Source organism: Pseudorasbora parva, chromosome 20 (genome assembly GCF_024679245.1).
Source record: "Pseudorasbora parva isolate DD20220531a chromosome 20, ASM2467924v1, whole genome shotgun sequence".
Taxonomy (NCBI): Eukaryota; Metazoa; Chordata; class Actinopteri; order Cypriniformes; family Gobionidae; genus Pseudorasbora; species Pseudorasbora parva.
The window spans coordinates 29,077,987-29,096,844 of NC_090191.1; the positions used below are offsets into that span (position 1 = coordinate 29,077,987).

An 18,858-nucleotide genomic window follows, 5' to 3' on the forward strand; every position below is an offset into this window, starting at 1 on the left:
TCCACGAGATTCTGCAGATCACAGATGGATACTTTTACAGTCTCATTACAAGATGATGGGAGCTTTGTGTGTAGGAGGCAAGTGTGGTTTGTGGGCCAGTTTGAATCTTGACTTCTTCTTGAACTTCTCTCAAGAGATTAGACACCATTTACAGACTACCCCACAACATTTTATGTTCAGAACTTGCCACGTCTTGAGTTTGATTCACTTTTAATACTGTATTTTCCAATCCAGTTTATATATATCTTACAAAGCATATTGTTCCAAAGACTCCAAAAGCTTGGCTGAGGAAGCCCACCTAGTTTTATTATAGTGTTTGAGGAGAGCTTTTATCACCACCTGATGACATGTGACTGGTGTTATTGTGTATCTTCAGGTTGTGGAAGAGCTAGATGGCCCTTCTCTTGAATGGGATGAGGAATATGTGTTGTCTGAGTCACCTCCTTTACAAGAGCTCAGACCTGATCAGGAGATCTGTTGTGATGAAGAGAAACTACAGGTCCTGAAACAGGAGGAAGAGGAGGAAGCCGGGGAGCACACAGAGACTTTGAGGGACAAGATCACAGGAAGGACTGAGAAAGAAGGTGAAACAGTGCAGGATTCTAGATTAGAGACCCAAGATCCACAAAGAGACTTCACACATTCTCAGACGATTCCACCAAATGCCTCCACTGAGGGAGAATCACAAGGTGAGAAATGCATTAATTAGTAAGGGTTATTTTTCTCGTAGTAAGATTCAGTTTAGTTTGCAAACAAGCTTCTAAAGACCTTTCAAAGTTACAGGCTGAAATTGCAAGATGAAGAAGGTTTTATAAATAGTTAAATGCAGGAACAGACCCAAACGCTAGGGGTTTCCTCTCTAAAGAAGAATAGTTTAGGATGTGAATAGATCTCATAGTAAGTCTCATAGTAGTGTGAGATTCATAGTTGTCTAGTGGAAATGGGCAAATCTACAGGACAACAGGCCTGTCAAGTCAACTTTATTTATATAGCGCATTTACAATGCCGATTGTTTCAAAGCAGCTTCACAGTGTTAACAGGAAAATAATGCAACAGAATTTGATTCAGCTGTACAGCCGTTCTGGAGAAAACGGTGATGTCATCAGCTCATTTCAATTGTCATATAGTGACAATGTGGGCAGATCAGTAATTTTGTTGATATAGTTAATTTAGTTTAGTAATTCAATTTATTTGGATATTTAGTTGAAATGTTATTGTCCCTGACTGCGGAAGCCAAACCAAAGGTAACATTGGCAAGGAACCATATGCATCAGGTGCATAGAAGAGAAAAACCTTGCGAGAAACCAGGCTCGGTCGGGGTGCCAGTTCTCCTCTGGCCATTTAACAAAAAGTGTATGACTATAACTCTGGCAACCTAACAGGTCAGAAGTTATATTAGATCTGAATATTTGAAAGATTGGAGACATCATGCCTGAGACGGGTTTTTACAGGATGACGTTTCGATTAAACAATTATTAAATAGGAATAATCAAAGGATCGTAGTCATCACGCCGGAGACTGGTTTATTGAGGATGCCATGTCAGATTCATCAGGCTATATAATCCTTCCTTAATCCCTAGTGACACAGGGCAGGCAGCCATGCCTGAATCTCAAACACAAGATGGAATGTGGGGTCAGTCTAGTCCCCAAGCCTTTTTTGGCTTTTCTTCTCCACTTGTTCTGCCTTCTTTGGTCAGTAATGTAAAGTAATCCCTGGGTACTTATTCTTGTTCCTTATTCTATCCTTCACCGCATGACTGCTGACTAAAGGCTTGTTCAAACCAAGGATGATAACCTTAAAGATATACACTCACCTAAAGGATTATAAGGAACACCTGTTCAATTTCTCTTTCATTCAATTATCTAATCAACCAATCACATGGCAGTTGCTTCACTGCATTTAGGGGTGTATTCCTGGTCAAGACAATCTCCTGAACTCCAAACTGAATGTCAGAATGGGAAAGAAAGGTGATTTAAGCAATTTTGAGTGTGGCATTTCACAATCTGCTCAGTTACTGGGATTTTCATGCACAACCATTTCTAGGGTTTACAAAGAATGGTGTGAAAAGAGAAAAACATCCAATATGCGGCAGTCCCTGTGGGCAGTCCCTTGTTGATTCTAGAGGTCAGAGGAGAATGGGCCGACTGATTCAAGCTGATAGAAGAGCAGCTTTGACTGAAATAACCACTCGTTACAACCGAGGTATGCAGCAAAGCATTTGTGAAGCCACAACACGCACAACCTTGCGGTGGATGGGCTACAACAGCAGAAGATCCCACCGAGTACTACTCATCTCCACTACAAATAGGAAAAAGAGGCTACAATTTGCACAAGCTCACAAAAATTGGACTGTTGAAGACTAGAAAAATGTTGCCTGGTCTGATGAGTCTGGATTTCTGTTGAGACATTCAGATGGTTGAGTCAGAATTTGGCATAAACAGAATGACAACATGGATCCATCATGCCTTGTTACCACTGTGCGGGCTGGTGGTGGTGGTGTAATGGTGTGGGGATGTTTTCTTGGCACACTTTAGGCCCCTTAGTGCCAATTGGACATCGTTTAAATGCCACGGCCTACCTGAGCATTGTTTCTGACCATGTTCATCCCTTTATGACCATCATGTACCCATCCTCTGATGGCTACTTCCAGCAGGATAATGCACCATGACACAAAGCTCAAATCATTTAAAATTGTTTTCTTGAACATGACAATGAGTTCACTGTACTAAAATGTCCCCCCAGTCACCAGATCTCAACCAAATAGAGCATCTTTAGGATGTGGAGCTTGTCAACTGCAAGATGATATCCTATTAATATGGGCCAACATTTCTAAAGAATGCTTTCAGCACCTTGTTGAATTAATGCCACGTAGAATTAAGACTCTCTGTTTTTCAGAAACTCCCTTTGAGGGTGTGGGAGGAATGCAGAGGCCTTGCACATCTCTAAAGGTAAATTTGTTACATCCTCTTCATTTTCCATAATCCCTCTCTACAAATTACTGGAAAATTAAATATTTATGTAAATGTTATCATTCTTGTGAGCATATCTTATGATGCAGTGATGCAAGACCAATCATTTTATGCACATTTTATATGCAAGTTCAAAGTGTTTCATATGTTTAGTTTAAAAAAAATACAAGCTTTCGGAGTGCCTGACCATGAATTTCAAAAACAAATTTTTTGGTGACCTTGTGATGTGTTAGACATGTTAAGCCACATTGTTCTTTTTGATGTCATGGACAATTAGTGATTGACATGGTCAGCCATGTGACTGACTGCTGTCAGGGTGCAGTGTTAAAGGGAATGCTGCTTCCCTGAATGCTAGCGGGAAATGGGATGACCCTTAGAACAAGTGTACACACACATTATGTTGCACATCACACCTGAATGAACTTGGCTCAATTTGCATTGCAAATGTCTGAAGTTTGGAATTTTGCCCATCATTTAAAAGTATCCAAAGACAATATGTCGTCTTTGGGGAGTAATTCTCTCTGCCAGAATAAAGGTTCATTTTTGCTGGCCTTCTGAATCTTTTCCTGGCTGCTGCAGGTGGAAGCCAGACTCCCAGAATGCACTGGGCCTGAGGACGCCCACGGGCAGGCTGCTCCTCTGCCTCACACCCACAGTCAGTGTGCTGGTAAGAGCTCTTTCTCTCACTGGCCTTCTCTGCTTAGTGTGCTCTATCATATTATTAACTTACTTGAGTGAAATATATTTCATTTGAATTGAATGACATTTTTGAATTTTTGCATGTTGTATGTCTGCACACACTTCTCCCATTCGCACTCCAGATGACCCATGTTTGAGCTCAGAGACATCCCATGAACAGGTGGCATCAGTCAAAAATCTAATTTCATCTACTAAACCTCACTCCCTTGTGACCTCTGAGATGGTATCTGTCTCCACGGGCCAGCCTGAAGCTGATGATTCCATTACAGGAAGGTGAGACACAGCAAACTTTTTTTTTGTCTCTTTCTTTTTGTGTGTACATATAATTTTACTGCATCAGTGTTTGCTTGTGGATTTCCGCCGGCTAGTTAATGATTCACTAAAAAGAAATTATGGTCTACTTTTTTTCGAAATGCCTCTCACACCCAAAGATCATATTTGCTAGTCAAATGCATGTCTTCTCTTCCTGTGTGCTGGGCTGTTTTGTGTTGACTTATTAAGGAGTTATTACTACTCACAGAGCCTCGCTTTGCATGTTCACCATGCACCTGTGTGGTCAGGCTTGCACCGACGCTCCATCAACTCACTGATGGAGTGCGCATACTGCTGTTGCATTTACTGAGAGCAGCTGCATCCTGAAAACATAGAAAAAACGAATCAATAATATAGTAACACTTTCTCTTTTTTTTTTCTGGGTCAGGACCCAGCAGTCTGAGGCAACAAACGGAGGACGTGAAGTAGAACGTGCGGCCGCCACAGCCGACATGAGTGACTCGCAGGTCAGTTTTAGGAAGCTGAGGAAACCAAGGGGAAGCTTGTAGCGTTTGTAATGACACTAACCATTTCTTTCACTTCCCCTTTTGTTTCTCTTTCTTTGTGGGTTTTGCCCTTTTCTCACCATGCTAATTTTCAAAATACTTCCTGTTGATCAGTCCAGTGTAGCGAGAGAGTAGCTAACATTTCTTGTGCTGTAAACGAAAGCAGTTGGCTGGTTTGAGAGGGTTCTGGATGGCGGTAAGCAGGAATGACTGCTCATGGCAGGATGTGCCCACTCGTATCGATGTGATGTTCTTGGGCTTTCAGTGTTTAAAATTGCTTTGTGTGAGCTGCTTTGAAATTTTATATAAGCACCTGTTATCTGACAGCGTAGTTCTATAAGTGTAATGTGCCTGTTTGTTCAGATGCAAACTATTTTATTAATCTGCAAAGCCAAGCGTTATTCTCTGACGTATGCACTGTGCTAATTGCCTTATTGTAGTCTCGTGTAATTTGTCAATTTAATAATAAGATGGGAGATATTCAGGTGAAATTGGAGTGCTTCCAAAATAAACTGCACTTCATCTGAGGGCTTTTTTGTTTTTTAGTTCTTAGAGAGAGTGGGCAGTGTTAGACCTCTATGAATATGTACTGTAGCACATTATTAGACATCAGTGCAAGTAGGTGATAAATGGACTATCCTATAGCTAATATTAGTCTGGTGTGTTTTTATGGAAAACCCTCATAATCAAGTCCTGCCTGAACACAGAAAAGATGGCTGCTTTACACTACTCGTGGCTCGCAAAATCGCCTGCCTGATGTCCCAGGGCTAATGTGCTTTCCAGTCGGGCTACTAAAATGTACCACAGCCCTGCCCGACAGGGTATCTTAAATTGTGAAAGGATTCCTTTCTTGATGTGTGTTGTTCACACTCTTGACTTGTTATCTGAAGGAAAAATATGATCGCAGAAGTTTTGATCATGCTGATTTGACCGCAGAAAATGTTGCTGTGCGTATGGAGAGCAGGAGCAGCTGAACCACGACTTGTGTAGTGCAAGTACAGACGAATATCATCCATTCTGTCACCTTTTCCGCTGTTCTCCTCCGACACCTGTCTGTCTCATGCTTTGATTTATGATGGGCAGCATATATCTGCTGCAAATGCGACCATGTTCCCCTCTGTCCCAAACACATGTATATAACATGCTGTATATAGGTAGTTTACATGATAAAAGTAATCTTAAAGTTAAGATATGCCTCTAGTTTTAATCATTTAAACGCCTCTGTGTGCGGTGTAACTGCTCTAGTCTGTTAACACGGATGCCAGTAAAAAGTAAGCGCTGCTTATGCTCTGTTAACGCGTGCGGCTGGCTTGTTTTTTTTAAAGCTACACTGTGTGATATTTTCCCCCATCTAGTGGTGAAAAGGTATATGACCATCCCGTGAATAATAGTTTCTGTTCCTCTCAATTTCAATTTCGTTTCAACTCCTACGGTGGCCGATTTAGTCATGGCTTCCAGTTCGACCTCTTCGATGAGTTGCTTCAAGTGATGAGGTTACTTTTGAAAACTATTATGTTATTTAATTTACCAAATGATCTATGATCAAATTAATCTATGTGAAATGAATAATAGTTTTACGTTTTCGTTGTTTTTTTAGTTTTTTTTTACCATTTCATTGCTAACATCAGCTATCAGGTTCCCAGACGAATGCAAGCTAATCTTAGTAAAGTAACCTTTATCAGTGCTATCGTTATTCTGTATATTGTACGACATCACTAGCGTACGGCAAAGTTTACATTGTAGGCTATATAATTTTCTCTAATGACCTAACGTTACCAGTGCCCCATTCATAGGTGTAGGCTAGTCATAATAAGGTGTCATAGTGTGAAATATATTTACATCGTACAATAATACGTCTTAAATGAATAAGATTACAGGACAGATGTAAAATAAAGGTGAAAGTCTCGCTTAGAAACAGCTAACTTACACTTGCATTATCAGATTAGACTACATTAATTGTGTATACAGTACAAAATGAAAAAGAACTAAAATTTAAAGTGCCTACATATAGCCTACAAATTATAATGCAATTAAAATATTAATTTCATGTTATCCGTCATAGAACACGGTAAACAATACTTTTTCATCATTGCCGCGAGGAAAACTATCCTAGACGTCGTTCTAGTGTTATGCAAAGCACACCATGATATAATTAGCCAAGCAACAATAAAACTGCCGATATACACAAATAGGCTGAATTAATATTACCTGTCAAGAAGAAAGCAGGCAACGTCGGCGTCCTTTTTAAAATCGTTGCTCCTCATGAGCTCTTTCCATCTTGGAAAGGCCACTCCAATATTTACTTTTGTCTTGTTGATTTGCCCGTTGCGTTGCCGTCTTAATTCTCTTTTCCGCTTCCTTGGCAACTCTGGCAAATATCCTCGAGAATAAGAGTGATCCTCCATCATCATATAGCAGCCTCAAGCAATCCCCCTCTTCACATTCGACACGGTGCCACCGAGTGTACAAAGCTTGAATTTACGGGTATGTCCCTCTTTGGCAAATGTACTTTAAAGATGGAGGAGTAACATGGCGACCGCCATCCGAACCCCTCACCCATATGTATTTTCAATGGTATATTATAAACTTACGAGAATACTTTATTACTTGAAAGAAGTAAATATACATTAATGAACACATATATTTCTGAAAGAACTAAGTGATTTTAGCTAAGAATAAACTAAAAAAGTTACACAGTGTAGCTTTAAGAGACAACTCTCATTTCATGTTAAAATTCAACAAACATGCATTACGTTTTTACCTTCATTTCAACTCTACAGGGAAAACCAATCAAGGAAAACGTACGCCTGTATAAAACACAAAGGAACATACATTCAACATTTTAATAACTTGGGCAACTCTGTGAAAACGGTGTGCATATGACGGCTAATAAAGCATATTCAGTTTCAGCTTGGATTGGACATATTTAGTGTTGTGTGTTTGGGAAGCTGCAGTGATGGAAACGGTGATCATTTAAGATGATGTTTATTAAGGAAATGTAATTTTGCCCAAAAATGTTTTGCATGTTTATACTGGAGATATAATAATAAAACATTTTTGGTTGCTGAATGAAAGAGATATGAGTAGTGGGGAAAATTATGAAAACAATGACACTTTACTGTGTGTGCAAAAATGTTAAGAGGTGCATGGATTTACTATGGTATTTCAGTTCTGCTTTTTCAAAAAAAAAAAAAAAGAACGGTCAGGATAGGAATAGATAGAAATTTCAGCTCAGTTACCAAATACATGTGTTTTTGTTTTTGATGTTTCGACTCCTGTCCATCTTTCTACATCATTTTATTTATTTTTTTATTTTTTATTTTCTAGTTAAATTATTTTCGGGCTACCAAAATCTCAAGGGTGCCTGCCTGCCTATTTATTTTTTCTTTTTTTTCTGAGACCTGAGCCCTGCTACTGTTCAAAAGTTTGGGGTCAGTAAGAATTTTTTTTTTTTTTTTTTTTTTTTTTTTTTTAAAGAAATAAATAATCTGACTCTGCAAAAATTCTCAAAATGATCAAACGTGACCATAAAGAATTTTGTAATGTTACAAAATATGTCTTTTTCAAATACATGCGGATATTTTGAACTTTCCATTCATCAAAGAATTTTAAAATATATCTGATCATGGTTTCCACAAAACATTGAAAGCAGCATTTCAGCATCGATAATAATAAAAAATGTTTCATATCTAATCAGCATATTAGAAGGAAGGATTTCTGAGGGGTCATGTGACAGAAGACTGGAGTACTGGCAGCTGTGTATATATAGGTTTATATGTATATAAACAGTAGCCATACTGCAGTCTTCTGTCACATGACCCCTCAGAAATCAGGAAAAAATCACTACTGTATTTTTGATCAAATAAATGCAATTAGAGGAAGCATGAGTCTTCTTTCAAAAACATGAAAGTCTTATCGACTCCAAACTTTTGAACTGTAGTGTATATAAGTGATTCTTAACTGGTTTTGCTTCAGTACCTGGATACTACATAGGACATTAAGTGGCATCCATGTTGTGAACTGCCTAATTTGGCTAGCTTCTACAAAATGACAGATTGGGTGTTCAGCCTTTGACGTCAACAGAAAATATGGGAAGCTATTTATTTTTCTATTTTGCTAAAGAGTAACTAACCAATAAATCATGCATTTGTTTCTTGCTTGGTGACTGACTCGGCCGGAACAGACCTGAAACCATTTTTGGTGTTATATGTTGGTTGTTTGATTATTTTGCTTCAATTTTATTAACATGATGATAAAATATGTTGCTCAGGCTGTGTGTGTGGTTTTTCATCAGTATGTTTGGAACAAGTATAGCACTTTTTCACTCCCACTTCAATGAACTCTGCCAGTACAAGTGCTCTCCCCCTCCCTCTCTTTCTGTCACTCCCTCTCTCCCTCTCTCCCTCTCTCCCTCTCTCCCTCTCTCCCTCTCTCCCTCTCTCCCTCTCTCCCTCTCTCCCTCTCTCCCTCTCTCTCTCTCTCTCTCTCTCTCTCTCTCTCTCTCTCTCTCTCTCTCTCTCTCTCTCCTTCACCATCCTCTCTCTCTTTCTCTGCCAGCTGTAGAGCTCTCATACACATTATGTAAGTATCTAGCACTACTCTTTCTGTAAGGCAGAGTGTATCTCTTCATTTGCCATGTCATGGGACAGGTATGGAACTGTGTGCATGTGATGCTTATTCACCCAAGACAAGTTTTTCACAAATGTATGTGTTGCTGTATGTGTTGAGTGTGTCACTGGGTCATAATGCCATGCTGTTGTCATCTATAGAGACTGAGCGAGGGTCTGCTTTCTAAAGTGTCTGCAAAATCGGACAAGTGAGTATTTCTTCATAATTTGTTTAATATATTTATAATGGACTTGAATAGCAGACGTTGCTGGACTGAGTGTGTTAGTGTTGTGCATATCTTGTATTGTTTAATGTTGTCTATTTGTGTAGAAGTCTCTTGTTGCCAGTAGCAGAGGAAGAGGAGGCCATGCCAGAGGCAGTGGAGGTGACGTCAACTGGGGTTAACTCACCAGGTAGGAGGAAGTTCCCTGTTGACATTAGACGTAGGGATGTCAAATGTACATGTATTTCAGCAACTGTTTAATAGAAAAAAGAGATAAAATAAAATAGTACAGAGAAGCAAATAATTTTAGTACCCATGTACCAAATGTATGACTGAACCATACCAGCTTTTGCAACAATTAAATCTACTTCTTGTCTATTAATTGATATTGATAATCATGGAATTTTGCTGGTATTGCTATTGGCTACTGAAATGTTGGTATTGTGACAAGCTAATGAAAAACATCTGATAACTCCGTAGCTTTGTTGCCAAACCATATGAGCTACTGAGTTATTGTTAATTAAAAGTATTAATATGATATGGCAAATATAACCTCTTAAGACCCAGGAAAACAAACTCTTTGAATTTAGTATTTTTATCATGTCATTACATTGTTTAGAGCATAAGAAACAAATGAATTTTAATTTTATGTTATATTTTATTAATATGTTATGCTATGTTCTTGTAAGTGAACACTTTTCACTTTTTTTTTTTTGGAACAATTTCTTTAAGAACTGAGATGCAAATTTATTTATTTGTTTATGTATGTCTTTTATTTCCAGAAGTTCAGAAATGTTATATTTCAGGCACTGTGCACAACTGCTACTTTTACTGTTACTTTCACTATGCTGTATTTATCACTATATCACTATATTTCAGTATGCTATTTCACTTAGTAAATAGCGATAACTGCTATTTACACTTAATGCAAATAGTGATAGATGCTAAGAGTGTAAATAGAATCTAGTTGATTTTTGCCCTTAGTCTATAGCCATATGAATATTGAATACTATTTAAAGCTACACTGTGTAACTTTTTTTAGTTTATTCTTAGCTAAAAAACAATTAGTTCTTTCAAAAATATGTGCTCATTAATGTATATTTAATTCTTTCAAGTAATAAAGTATTCTCGTAAGTTTATAATATGCCATTGAAAATACATATGGGTGAGGGGTTCGAATGCCAGTGTCATGACAAATCCTGTCCCCCTGTGAAATCGTGTCCGCTGGTAGCGGTTTTAAATGCCTGATCCAAAAGTTGTTATACATGGTTCTGGACAATTAATTGTTTGAAAATAACTAAATAATAAACTAATAAACTATAAATTCATTGCCATAATAAGTACACACGCAAAACATTTATTTAAAATATTTAATTGATTGCTATAATGGGAGCAAAAACATGTTCTGAATTATATACTTATATAAGCACTTATAGCTTCAGTTAAATACTACTAATATATGAAACATATGCTTTGTAAGACATTAAAGACTATTTTAACACAATTTAAACAGCAAAAATCAAAACGCGATTGTGTAAGAATTGTAATCAGGCTCTGAACAGATTACCTATTAAAATTTCTTTCAGCCAATAGAATCGCTCTTGGGGTCCTTGCGGACACGATTTCACAGGGGGACAGGATTTTTCATGACACCGGTCGCCATGTTGCCCCTCCATCTTGAAAGTACATTAACCAAAGAGGGACATACCCATAAATTCAAGCTTCGCCTTTCGTGTTTTAACACTCGGTGGCACCGTTTCGAATGTGAAAGGGGGATTGCCGTGTTAATCTTGGACTAAATCGGCCACTGTAGGAGTTCAAAATCAGAATTGAGAGGAACAGAAACTATTATTCACTGGATGGTCATATACCTTTTCACCGCTAGATGGGGGAAAATATCACACAGTGTAGCTTTAATAAATATTTAGTACTTAAAGGTCCCATTCTTCGTGTTTTCAAAGCTTTGATTATGTTTACAGTGTGCAGTATAACATGAGTTCATGTTTCGTGTGTAAAAAAACAATATTTTTCACACAATTTACTTATCTGTACAGCGCTGTTTCCTCTGTCCTAAAAATGGCCTGATGATTTCCTTGTTCTATGAAGTCCCTCCTTTAAAAAATACGTAACGAGTCCTGATAGGGCCAGCGCTTCCCGTGTTGTGATTGGACAGCAGCTTAGCACACTTTGCCCGGAAAGGTCCTGTCTCTTACCATAACGGGGAGATGCAAGCGCTGAATGTGTGCTCTTCTCCACGTGGGAGAGCATCAAGACCACGCCCCCTTTTATGCGTGTTCTTGTGGGCGGAGTTCTAGTGACGTCATTACATCCCTGCACTTCCTGCTGTAGTCCAAACCGGCCGTTCGCTGTAGGCTTTGAAAGGGAACTTCTGTTAAATAAAATATCTTGCTTGGCATTGAACTCTGAGCTTTATAATTTTACAGGTATTATTTATGCTCTAACAGCAACATTACACACTAACTAAAGTTTGAAAGATGGAATCGCGAAGAACGGGACCTTTAATACTATAATAGTCAATATATAATACTTACAGTAAATAACACTGGTTAGCTGCATTGAGATGTACCACCTGCATATGGCACATTCTAACTAAAATGGTATCTCAAAGTGACTGATTTGGACGTCGTAACAGAAGAGCAGATGAGACTCAACTGATTCCAGTGGAGTTTGCTGTTAGCATGCTGCTAAGATAACTGCAATATTCCAAACATAAATTTTCATAGCAAACAAAAATAATAGGAAAACTCCCTTTTTTATTACACCAAACTATGTTTTGAATAATAAAATGTAGTATTTATTGTTAAATAAGCCTACATCAACATTTCTCTTACATTGTCTGCTTGGCAGCTTACTAGGTTTTGGAACATAGCTGCTTATCTCTCGCTAAATGCCCCTTCTGTTTTCTTTATTTGTTTTTAGACAAAGACCAGACAGACAGAAAAAGGAAAGTGCTCACATCTGATTCAAACTCAACAGCCTCACCTGACTTATCAAAGGGTCCTTCTGAAAAAGCAAAGGACATGACCTCTGGCCCCGCTGCCAGTGAGGAAAATCTTCCAACAATTCCTGCTGTGCAAGGCTCCAAAAAAGACCCCCTGACTCTGAGGAACAAGCTAAAGAAGGTAAGCACTCTCACCAGCATATACTCAAAATGTGCTATAGTACTCACTAAACAAAATGTAACAAAAGCAAGGACGATGCAGCCCTACTTGCTGTTCCAGATATGTTGATGAAATACTCAACATATCTGGAGACATATACACAAGATGTTTGTGCTTGTATTAATCAACATTCATAACATGACATCCAGTGTAAACTACTGTAGTAAATGTACTCAAGTTGACATGCCTGTATTGCATATATACAAAGTGAAATGTCCTCTTACAGGAAGTGAGCAGCATGGAAGCCATTGAGGAACAAAAAGCTCAGGAGGACAGCGAACCTACAGTGGCCACAGAAAAAGAAGGTGCTAGTAGTAAATATTCTCTCTCCTGCTGATTGTCTTTCTCATCTAGTTCTATTTAAGATATTTTCTTGTCTTTCCTCAATGCCAATCTCCTCCTCCACCCTCAGGTGACGCATCTGTCATCTCTGAAAATGCCAGCGATTCCACCAAAGATGACAAGAACAGGTTATAATGCTTTGTGTACTGAATTGATATCCATAAATTTGAATCTGTTTCAAGCATATCTTCACATATTCTTGTTCCCATTAATCTGATATATGCATTTCATCTGCAGCCTGTCCCCAAGTGACAAAGAGATTGAGGTAAGTTTTTTTTTTTTCATTTAGTCCCATGTCAGTGTGTAGTGTATTTCTGTTTAACCATATTTTTAAATGTGAAGAATTTCAAGGAATTCTGCAGATTTTTTTTAATAATGGTGTATGTTATAGACAGCATGTTCTTGCCATTATTAATCATGTTATCAGTCACTAATATTTTACTTCCGAACAGGTTGGGATGACCAAAATCTTATTTCATGATACGAGTAATTTAATATATTTTAATTTCAGTGTAATTTTATAATTATAATTATAGATTTTTTTATTGTATCTTTGTTTTTAAAAATAAGCAAAAAATGAAAATTACAAACAATATGACAAAAACAGTGCTTTATTTTTCAGCTACATTAGGTCTATTTAACAGTAGCAAGTCAAGAAAGAAATTAAACAATCAAATATAAAACTGCTTACTTAGTCTTCACTCTATAATTTAACAGTAAACTGATTCTTAATAAATATATTTTAGTTATTTAGCAAAGCATGTTATGGTTTTCTATTTTTTTTTATTTGTGTTTGATTAACATTGATCACACAGAATATTAGGTCTGTATTAAGACCTGCATGGATCTAATTACCTCATCTGTATACGTTCGTTCACTAAAGACATATCCGACTGTGTTTACCTGAATACTCGCCAGACCATGGATTTTTACATATGTTTGACCATTTAAACCCAAACAATCCAAGAAAAGAACTGAAAAGTACCTCCTTAAAGTACCGGTACTAATAAAAGTCCATATTGTACCGTTTGTGACAGCAGGGTATCACAATACTTTTCTAGTACCGGTATATCGTGCAACACTATTCTGAACTAGTGAATAAGCTAAAATATTTACAAAAGCATATCAGTTTTCTTAGTATGAAATGTTTTCAAAGTGTTTACTTGTGTCCTCTCCTGCCAGGCGGAGTTCCACCGTCTCTCTCTGGGCTTCAAATGTGACATGTTTACCCTGGAGAAGAGGCTACGCATGGAGGAACGCTCACGAGACCTAGCCGAGGATAACGTCCGCAAGGAATTGAATGGTTGTAAAGGTCTTCTGCAGGTCTGTCATTTTGTGCACTCTGTGGGAATAAAATCATTTTATTCTTTAGAAAGTGCATTTAGATGCAAGTCTATTTTGTTGAGGCAAGTAGCCTTCTCCACATCACAATGAATTTTCAGCTCGCACATTTCTCCCCCAATTTGTTACTCAAACTCTGTTTGAATAAGTAGCTTGAGTATAATACTGTTTTGTTTAATAGGCCCTGATCCCACGGTGTGAGGAGGATAACCAATCCATGGAAATCATCCATCGTCTGCAGAAGAACCTTGAGATCCTCATCCAGTCCATGACCAGAGTTTCTAGCCGTTCAGAAATGCTTGGGGCCATTCATCAGGTTTGTGTGTTTACTGTGGCGGAAGTAGCCCACTAAAGCCAACGTTGGTAAAGAAGCTTGCTTGTTTACTTCTCAACTTACTTGCATGTATAGGAGACCAGAGTGGGTAAAACGGTGGAGGTGATGATTCAGCATGTGGAGAACTTGAGGAGGATGTACACCAAGGAGCATGCAGAGCTGTTGGAGCTCAGGGAGAACCTTGCACCAAATGAGAGGCCCTTTGGGTCCTCAGAGAGGGGTAAGTCACTACCAATATAATACAAAAATGTAATAATACCAGTCTCTTGTGTGTCTTAATCACTTGGAATTTATTTTGTACTTGCAGATGATTTTAGAATCAAGAAGCAGTCAGCCGCAAACATTTTCAAAGTGAGTTATAGAACAAAACACACCATGACGTTAAGATCATGGATCATCTTGCAGTTTATTTTGACTAATCTTTGTGTTCTGTTCTGTCCCAAGACGACTAGCCGACGCATCAGTATAGCTACCATTCCCCGCAGCATTGGAGGACAGACCCATTTTGACATGGTGAATAGTCCACTTTCTTCTTAGAGAGATGCTTTTGGTAAAGAGAAGGAACCTCTGAATAAACGGTGGTTTCTATTTCACAGCCCAAAGACATGGCAGAGTCTGAGGTCGAGAGACTCTCCCGTCGCTCACCATGGTAAGTGTACAGATGCTGTTTTTGACATTGCATGGTCCACAAAACACAATTGCCTTTTACTGTCCCCCAAAACAAAGGTTATTGTGACCCAAAACTTCAAATCAAAACCAAAACATTTTTATTGAAAGCGACAAAGTGCATTGGAAATCGAATCCATGACGTCTACTGGAGTTGCATGCCAAATGTTTTTATAAACTTTTGCACTTTGCACTGCGAGAAAGGATGTCATGGTTGTGTGTCAACCGCTTTACAGGATCATGACAGCCAAGAGGCCACCTCTAAAGCGCTTCGTTAGCTCTGGTACTTGGGCCGACATTGACGAGCCCACTCTGACAAATAGGTAAGGTCACGCGTTAACTGTTGTGCACCGTTCGTCTTTTGCATCAATTTCATGTCAAAATCATAAAGCAAATGTGCCATGCAGACCCACAATGGAGGCATTGAGCCAAGATGGTGGACACTCAGTACAGTGTGAAACTTTGCACAGGTATGGATATGATACAGACTCTCACTCAGAGGAGGAGCCTAAAGAGGAACCAGTGGACAGAAGGAGTAGCTTAACAGAACTAGGCATCAAAATCACCTCCTTCATAATGCCAACTAAGACGTTAGTGTGTCTTCCGCCTCCATTATTTCTCTGCTTCAGCATCCAGGCATTATCTACTTCAAATTGAAGGGTTTCTGTCAATAATGTCACTGCCTTTTGCTCCTACAGCTAAGCTAGGGAAAAGTAACTAATTATGTTCTGAATGGACGCTGGACATCGTAATGTTTGTTAGCCTTGCATTTATCTTCAGCACACATGACTCACTGCTTGTCTTCAGCTTCTGTTTGCAACAATCTAATCTAATCAGCCCACCTGTGGTTTCAGAGAGAACACAAAGTTCTTGAAAATCCGTTTTTTATTTTTGCCCTCGTTGTTGGACAGTTGTGGGCATTTGCAAATTTGCCAATGTACTTTGATTCCACAGTTGTGCGCTGACGATCTCTGGGGTGTTTTCTTAAAAACAGGATGAGTGGTAGACCGATAACAAGAAAGGATGGAGATATTTATGTGTGTATACTACTGTTTAAAATGTTTGGGTCTGTAAGTTTTTTTGTTTGTTTGTTTTTGAAAGGTTTTTATTTTTAATTCAGCAAAGATTTGTTAAATTGATTTAAAATTACAGCAAACATACTCATATGTTACAAAATATTTCTTGTTTCAATTCCAGTTCTGTTCTTTTGATCATCACAGGAATAAATAGCATGTAATATGTTAAAATAGAAAACTGCAATATTTTACTGTATATTTGAACTTTGTGAGCATAATAGACTTTCTTTAAAATTCTTACAGACCCCAAACTTTTGAACTCTAAGTGAGTGTGTGTATATATAATGTAAAATATGAAAAGCAATAAAATGGCAATTAAACACACTTCACTGAATTTAAATACACACTCAAAATTCAAATATGAAATTGACCTAGCTGATATATTTTGAAAATGCTGCTGCTTCTGTAACCAGCTGTTATTAATCAGTTATTGGCTGACCTCAAAATGGTAGGTCGAGTAACCGACCTGATCTGTTTATGTATCGGTCTATCACAGAGCATACATATTTGTCTTATCATGTGCTTTGTCAAACATTGCTTTCAGCAACAGCTGTAATTTTTCACATTCCTTTTAAATGTTCAACCTATTCTCTTCAGGTCGCCTCAGCCATCTCACCCAATCAGACTGACTTTTTTTTTCCTTTCTTTTTTTTTTTTTTTTTTACATCATTTGTTGCTTTTTATGATCTGCTTTGTTTTCTAAAAATAAGGGCCCAGAGCATACTCTATACAAGTATGTAAGTCAATGCTTCTAGCTGTGTAAGCTCAATTTCATGTGTTATTGATTTCCGAAGGAATGCATGTTAAGTATGCACAATGAGACCCATGATTGCTATTCATTGCCAAGTCTACGTTTCTTGCTTGTACAGAGTATGTTACTGGCCTAACGATATATACTGTATGAAGTGTGCTGCAGCTGATTACAATAATGTAAACATTTTACTTGCTCTTCCCTGGTTTAGTATAAAAAGCCTTGCTGCTTGTGACTGAACGCATGCTGTTGTACTTTTCTTTAAACATTTCTTTCTCTCTCCATCCCAGTCCCAGCCCCAGCCCAACAGATCACGCTCCACCCAGTCTGACAGTGGGGCGGCCTGCAGTGTCCAGGGGCACCAGGGGCATTTGGATTTGGGTGGCCTTGTTTGTAGTGCTAGCTGTTCTGCTGGCCCTCTTGGCAAGCCTGATGCTACAGCCTGCAGTAGATGCAGCACCTGTGGGCACCGGGGACTCCTGGATGACCATCCAGCAGCTTCTGTGGCCCTATACTGGGTTGAGGCACAACGCCCAGCCTCCTGTGTGACACCAAGGGGGTCTGCAAGGCTGGAGTAGCCCATCCTGACATTCAGAAAAACTCCTCTGGCTACTCGAGCTGTGATGCAACACTGCTGCCTGTCCTTCTAACAGAACAATTTGTGACCATTTCTTTCTGACGGTAAAGAGAAATGTGGGTGTCTTGAGAGAGATGTGCTGAAAACTGCAGACTGCTTGGATGCTGTGTACAACCGTTGTGTTGTTAAAAGCATTTGTATGAGACACTAAGTGCCAGCAGTCACACGGTGAATATTTGGATTGGAGTGAGATGAGCAGACTGCAACAGTGTGAATGTCGATCATCATATATTGGTTGCCCAATAAGGCTGCCTTTTTTAAGCATTTTGAAATTGATCAGTGTATTTTTATGGGAAGTTTGAAAGAGTATTCAGATTTTTTTTTTAAATATTTTTTTCTTCTTTTTGTTAACTTATTGTTTTACAGTTTTATGCAGTAGATGTTTTTTTCCTGATATTATTAATTGTAACAAACACAATTTTTAACCTCATTAAGCTGTTGGTTTGGTGTTCATTGTTAAATGTTCACTTTTGTATGTTCCAAAGAGGGGGGAGAAAAACTTTGCACAATAAAAGAAACTGATCCAAATAACCACCTATTTATTGCAGGAATACAAGCTTAATAGGTAATGAGGCTTCAGTCAATGTATAATGCTCCTGTTTTGGTGTGTCCTGCCTTTAATTTTTTAATCAAAGGCTGCTGATATAAAATAGTACCTATTTCAACATAAATGAAACAAGCTATACATTTTATTTGGAATAATTGATTAACCATATAAGTATGGTTGTGATAATGTAAATACTTTTAATACTTTTTTAAAATTTCATTCACACTGCTAAAATTTATTTTATTTTAGGGGAAGCCTGGACATGTTTTTTGTCAGATTAGATTCAACTATGAGTTTTATATTCTGGCACTATAAACTTTATCTCAACGTCAATGATTTAGCCCAGTGATCCATGCTCTTATATCTCTTATTTATTTCTTTTACACATTTCTTAATATTGTTTTTGTTATATATTTTATTGCTGGTGTTAGAATTGCAATATGATTTGGCTCCACTTGCTGGTTATATAGAGAAGTATGCAGGATGTTATTTCATATCCTCTGCATATTTTCAAATTGTTGCATTAAAGGGTTAGTTCACCCAAAAATGAAATTTCGGTAATTAATGACTCACCCTAATGTTGTCCCACTCCCGTAAGACCTCCGTTCATCTTCAGAACACAGGTTAAGATATTTTATAATTAGTCTGAGTGCGTATCCAAGTG

The 18,858-nt window shown here is 38.2% G+C and overlaps 1 protein-coding gene across 4 annotated transcripts in view; it reads left to right on the top strand.

The window, feature by feature from the left end:
• lrmp (lymphoid-restricted membrane protein) overlaps positions 1 to 18,775 on the top strand; it is a 32,581-nt gene extending 13,806 nt beyond the window's left edge. For 2 of the 4 annotated variants that reach the window (XM_067427255.1, XM_067427256.1), the window contains exons 19-38: positions 377 to 689; positions 2,897 to 2,949; positions 3,550 to 3,637; positions 3,792 to 3,942; positions 4,370 to 4,448; positions 9,257 to 9,303; positions 9,426 to 9,508; positions 12,259 to 12,461; positions 12,727 to 12,805; positions 12,913 to 12,970; positions 13,080 to 13,107; positions 14,025 to 14,165; positions 14,365 to 14,499; positions 14,593 to 14,737; positions 14,825 to 14,868; positions 14,962 to 15,030; positions 15,114 to 15,166; positions 15,420 to 15,506; positions 15,654 to 15,773; positions 17,301 to 18,775. In XM_067427255.1, coding sequence (XP_067283356.1) covers positions 377 to 689; positions 2,897 to 2,949; positions 3,550 to 3,637; positions 3,792 to 3,942; positions 4,370 to 4,448; positions 9,257 to 9,303; positions 9,426 to 9,508; positions 12,259 to 12,461; positions 12,727 to 12,805; positions 12,913 to 12,970; positions 13,080 to 13,107; positions 14,025 to 14,165; positions 14,365 to 14,499; positions 14,593 to 14,737; positions 14,825 to 14,868; positions 14,962 to 15,030; positions 15,114 to 15,166; positions 15,420 to 15,506; positions 15,654 to 15,773; positions 17,301 to 17,559 — 2,235 coding nt within the window. In that variant the 3' untranslated portion in view covers positions 17,560 to 18,775. The remainder of the gene's footprint in view (positions 1 to 376; positions 690 to 2,896; positions 2,950 to 3,549; positions 3,638 to 3,791; positions 3,943 to 4,369; positions 4,449 to 9,256; positions 9,304 to 9,425; positions 9,509 to 12,258; positions 12,462 to 12,726; positions 12,806 to 12,912; positions 12,971 to 13,079; positions 13,108 to 14,024; positions 14,166 to 14,364; positions 14,500 to 14,592; positions 14,738 to 14,824; positions 14,869 to 14,961; positions 15,031 to 15,113; positions 15,167 to 15,419; positions 15,507 to 15,653; positions 15,774 to 17,300) is intronic. The other 2 variants (XM_067427257.1, XM_067427258.1) reach the window with 2 other exon arrangements.
• Positions 18,776 to 18,858: the final 83 nt, after the last annotated feature.